Source organism: Vitis vinifera, chromosome 13 (assembly GCF_030704535.1).
Source record: "Vitis vinifera cultivar Pinot Noir 40024 chromosome 13, ASM3070453v1".
NCBI lineage: Eukaryota > Viridiplantae > Streptophyta > Magnoliopsida > Vitales > Vitaceae > Vitis > Vitis vinifera.
In genome coordinates this window covers 19,534,426-19,539,790 of record NC_081817.1, presented here as the reverse complement: position 1 = coordinate 19,539,790, position 5,365 = coordinate 19,534,426, and the positions used below count along the sequence as shown (strand labels likewise).

The 5,365-nt window shown below is 33.8% G+C and overlaps 1 protein-coding gene across 2 annotated transcripts; it reads right to left on the bottom strand.

The window, feature by feature from the left end:
• Positions 1 to 2,049: 2,049 nt before the first annotated feature.
• LOC100262586 (pentatricopeptide repeat-containing protein At1g11290, chloroplastic) lies at positions 2,050 to 4,912 on the bottom strand. Of its 2 annotated transcripts, XM_019217618.2 has the most exons (2): positions 4,420 to 4,912; positions 2,050 to 4,248 (listed from the first exon to the last, which is right to left on the bottom strand). In XM_019217618.2, the coding sequence occupies exons 1-2, from the start codon at positions 4,833 to 4,835 to the stop codon at positions 2,370 to 2,372; spliced, it is 2,295 nt and encodes a 764-aa protein (XP_019073163.1). In that variant the 5' UTR covers positions 4,836 to 4,912; the 3' UTR covers positions 2,050 to 2,369. The 2 variants fall into 2 exon arrangements, with proteins under 2 accessions (XP_019073163.1, XP_002272111.2); XM_002272075.4 differs by having other exon boundaries at positions 2,050 to 4,912.
• Positions 4,913 to 5,365: the final 453 nt, after the last annotated feature.

Below are 5,365 nucleotides of genomic sequence, written 5' to 3'. Positions count from 1 at the left end.
TCTTTTTGAAATTTTTGATACTTCAACAAACATTTTTTGTGGTGTATATTATCCAACTTCAAATCGAGTTATTATGCAAATAACTAATATTTTTATTGTACTTCAAAAATATTTAAGTTTTGAAATATTTAATGATACAATATTTGCAATGATAGAAAAATTTAGAAAATATTGGGGAGAAATACCTTTAATTTTTTATATTGCTTTAATTGTGGACCCTAGATTGAAATTTGAAGCTTTGGATGAATGGTTAACAATTAATTATTTTAATGACCAAATAAAAATTGAAGAAATTAAAAATGAAATAAAATCATTATTATATAATTTATATAACTATTATAAAGAAAAATATGGTAATGATATTAATACTATTAAATTACCACCTACATCTAGAAATGTTGAAAAGTCGAAAAAAGACAACAAATAGTTCTCCAAATAATACATCTGATTTAGATAAATATCTTAATACTGATATAATTTCATTTGAAGATCAAGAAGATTTTGATATTTTAATATGGTGGAAATCACATGAACACAAATATCCTGTGCTTTCTATAATTGCTCGTGATGTACTAACAGTTCCTATGAGTACAGTTGTATCAGAAGTTGCTTTTAGTGCAGGTGGAAGAGTAGTTAGTAAAAAATGATGCAACTTAGCGCCAGATGTTATTGAAGCAGGGATATGTGTGAAAGATTGGGAAATAGCAGATAAAAGGATGTACGATTCCATTCGAGAAACAGAGATGTTTGCCGATATGGAATCTTTAAAATTATCAAGATCTTCATGGATGCATGATAGTTCGCCATCACCGCCAGAAAATAATGACTAAATGTATATTATATTTTTATTTTTATTTTTTGTGGTTGAAAAATACAGATGATTGACAAATAAATAGGTGTCAACCTAGTTGGAATGTATTTATTTTGTAGTGATGTAAATTTTTCCCATATTTTCAAATGTAATTATACATTCAATGAATAAAATTTTGAAATGAATATTTTTTTTAATACTTTTTATTTTTGTGGTTTTTTTTTAAAGGGGTGGGCCTACGGGCCTAAATTTAGGCCCGCGGCCCGGCCCACCCATAAACGGGGCTCGGGCCGGGCCAGGCCTAAAGCGGGCCGCGGGCCTTTTGGAGACCCTTACTAGTATATATGCATATGTATATGTATATATTTTCTATTTATTTTCAGGATATTAAAAACTTACAATACATAAATTAAATAAAAATTTATATATTTTTTAATAATTTAATCTTTATATAGAAGAAGAAAAATGAATAAAATAAGTTTGAATTATCATATTAAAATAATATATTTATTATAATTTGTGTCACATGCAAGTCATGTCTTAACAAATAAAGATACAATTTCAAATTTCAAATTATGTATGATTCTCGTATAAGTACAAAGTAAAAAATAAATAAATAAATAAATAAAGGAAAATATATAAAAAAAAAAAATCAAATGTAAATAAAATTAAATAAAAATGATATATTTTTAAATTATTTAATTTTTATATAAAAGATGAAGAATAAATAAAATAAATTCAAATGAACATATTAAAACAATTTATTAAAGTTAATTCTACTTCTTTTTCTTTTTCTTTTTCTAGTTTTTTTTTTTATTTCCCTCGTATTTTCACTCAAAATGTCACTAGCCTAAATGTTCACATCTCTTATTCAATCCTATAGGACATAAAGGGACTGAATAGGGCCATATTTCCCAAATATGTTATATAATAGATTGATTTTACTGTAATTTTTTTGTAAATTTATTTCATTTTTGGTTTTATTATTAAAAAAAAAGTCAAATAAAATTAAAATTAGTAAAAAATTTATATATTTTTAAATTATTTAATTATTATATGGAAGAGTTAAATAAGTAAAATGACTTTGAAGTAATATATCAAAATAATTTAGTGGTTTTGAATTTGTTTATTCTCCATTCTTTCTTTTCTTCTATTTTTCCTCTCTATCTTCTTTCCTTTGCATTTCTGTTAAACTTTTCGGGAACAAAACATGACCTAAGATGCTGGAGAAAAAGGTATTTGCTTCAATGAATTATGTGACTGGTAAAATACATCAGTACATTTCATTACAATGCATAACAAAGAATCATGTACAGTAGGTGTAAAAGGCAGAACAAATATATAGACAATAATGTGGTCAATCTTACAACAAATTTATCAGTGTAGAAGGTGAGAAATAAATCAGTAAATGTTGGAGCTTTCAGTACCTCTGGAGATGCAGCTCAATAAATTGATGATGTTTCCAAGTTGTCAAAGATCACAAAATTTGAGTGGAAACTTCATGTCAACACACCCAAATAGTTGCTACTCAGGAGTCAGGATTCTTGCAAAGACCAATTCACCAATAATCTCCACAAGAACAGGTTCCATCCTTGAAGTGATGAAAACGGCGCATATCCCTCACTATGATTTCTCGCTTGGTCACGAGTGAAATGTATTTCGTCGCGTTATGGCAGTCACCACAGACCCTGAGATTCTTGCGTAGGTGTATGGTTGTACCTGGGCTGGTATTTAGAAGTGAAAATGCAATAGCCAGCTTCTCACTATGGCTATTGAGTAACTGCTCCTTAACAACATCTTCCACATCATGAACTGAATTGGTGTCTGGCATGTAACCAGCAGCTTTGATCCTATTTCCAAGTGTCTCGAGGAAAGCATAGATTTTTTTGGCCTGGGGATGGCTTGTAGTTCCAGAGTAGAAAGTGTGAACCTCATTTTGCAATTCTACAACACTCCACCCAGGGGTTTTCTGAATCCCTTTCTTCTCCATTGTTGTTCTCACTCTTGCAACTTTGTCCCACATTGAAGCAGTGGCATATATATTAGCAAGCAGCACATGGTACCCACCGTCATCTGGGTCTAGGTCAAATATTCTGTTTGCAGCCTTCTCCCCCAACTCAACATTTTTGTGAATCCTGCAAGCCCCCAACATGGCACCAAAAACGCTAATCGCAGGCTCGATAGGCATCTTTTGAATGAAATCCCAAGCCTCATTGAGCCGGTTGGCTCGACCAAGCAGGTCAACCATGGCTCCATAGTGATCCATTGCAGGCTCCAAGCCATAATCTTTCTTCATGCTGCCAAAATATTGGAATCCCTCTTCTACCAAGCCTGAGTGACTGCAAGCTGAGAGAACACATAAAAATGTCACCTCATTTGGTTTGATGACCTCCTTTTTCATCTTTTCAAACAGTTCTAATGCAGCTTTTCCAAGCCCATGCGTCCCGTACCCATCTATCATAGCATTCCAAGTTGTGACATGCCGCTCATCCATCATGTCAAAGAGCTTCCTTGCAGTGTGAACGGCCCCACATTTTGCATACATGTCCACAAGAGCAGTAGCCACAAAAACATTCTTGTCCAAACAAGTTCTTATCACAAGACCATGGATCCACTTTGCTTGTGGTAACACCGATAACTCTGCAAGAGCAGGAATCACACTCACCATTGTGAATGAATCTGGTTTGATATTCTGCAATTGCATCTTGCAAAAATAATCTATAGCCTCATTTATGCGCCCATTTTGTGCATAACCTAATATCATTGCATTCCAAGAAACAAGGGTCTTATGCTGCAAGTTTTCAAATATCTCCGCAGCAATGTCAACTCTTTTACACTTGGAATACATGGAAATCAAAGAGTTCATCACAGAAACATCACTCCCAAGTTCCAACTGATCCAATAATTTATGAACGAACCTTCCCTGCTCAACATCACCCAAATCAGCGCAGGCATGTAAAGCGCCCATAACAGTAACATTGGTCATTTCCACCTGTTCATCCATCATCTTCTGAAAAATCTCCATAGCTGCCCCAGGATCTCCGTTTTGCACATACCCATCAATCATGGAATTCCATGAAACCACAGTCTTACCAGTCATCCTATCAAAAATCAACCGAGCTGTGCCCACTGAACCACATTTTGAATACATGTCCACCAAAGCAGTAGACACATTCACAAACGACTCAAACCCAGCTCTCATACTATACCCATGAATCGACCTGCCAATTCTCAGTGATCCCACATCCGCTACAGCAGGCAGAATACTAACAATGGTGATGGAATCAGGCCTTTTTCCCTCCTCCTGCATTCGCAAAACCAATTCCAAAGCAGTTTTCCCAAACCCATTTTGCGCATAGCCGGAAATAATCGTGTTCCAGCAAACCAAGTCCCTCTCAGGCATTCTATCAAACATCTTATACGCTTCCTCAACAAGCCTACATTTGGCATACATATTCACAACACCAGTCATCGCAAACACATTCGACGCAAAACCATTAACAATCAACTGACAGTGAATCTCCTTACCCTTTCTAAGGTCTGCATTATCGCCACAAACTTTCAACAAATAAGTAAAATTATAAACAACAGGCCTCACACCATCGTACCTCATTCTACAGAAAAAGGACACGGCATCGTCCAATGAAGAATTCCTGGCGTACCCTTTGAGCATTGTGTGGTAAAGCTCATCGATTTTGTCCTCAATGGGTTGGAAAACTCGAGCAGCCTCATGGAGGCTACCGAATTTGCAGAACAAACTGACAAGTTTGGTCTGGAACAAATGCTCCGAATAGAGACCGTTCTTGATGATGAGGGGGATGAATTGGTGGAGTTCTTTCATGGAAGTACAGAGCTCGAGGAGTATGGCTGAGGGGTGCTTGTACACGTGAGAAGGGATGTAGGTTCTTGAGGATGGAGTGCGGTGGAGATTGGAGGTAGGTGATGGTGGTGGTGGTGGTGGTAGCGGCAGTGTGTTGGTTGGGATGCGGCGAAGAGGGGTGAAGGAGAGAGGGTGTGAGCTCATTCTCCTTCTTTTGCTCTCTGGAATGGGTGGGGAAATCGAAATTGCCAAATGGCTAGCGCCATTGAAGTCAGGCCTCTCACTCATATATATATTCACGTGCATTTGATTGAAACTGTTTTCAAAACATTTTTTTATTATTTATAAAATAAAGAACAATATAATCATGATGTTTTAAAAACAATTTTTTATTTTTAAAAACAGTTTTCTATTTTTTAAAATAAAAAATTATTTTAAAATTTTTTTAATTGTTATTTAAAAACAATTTTAAAAAATAAAATAAAATAAAAAATAACTTTTAAAAAACATGTAAAAATTACTTTCACCGATTTTTAATACAAAAATATATATATATATATATATAAACCCGTTTGACTATATTTTTCAAATGGGTCTAATTTTGTTCAAAAGAAATTTTTAATTTTTAAAAATAATTTTATAATATTTTATGAGGTTAATTGGGAATCTAAAATGTTTTTCATATATGTTCTATATTTTTAAATATGTTCTAAAAATAATTCTTTTTATTTTAT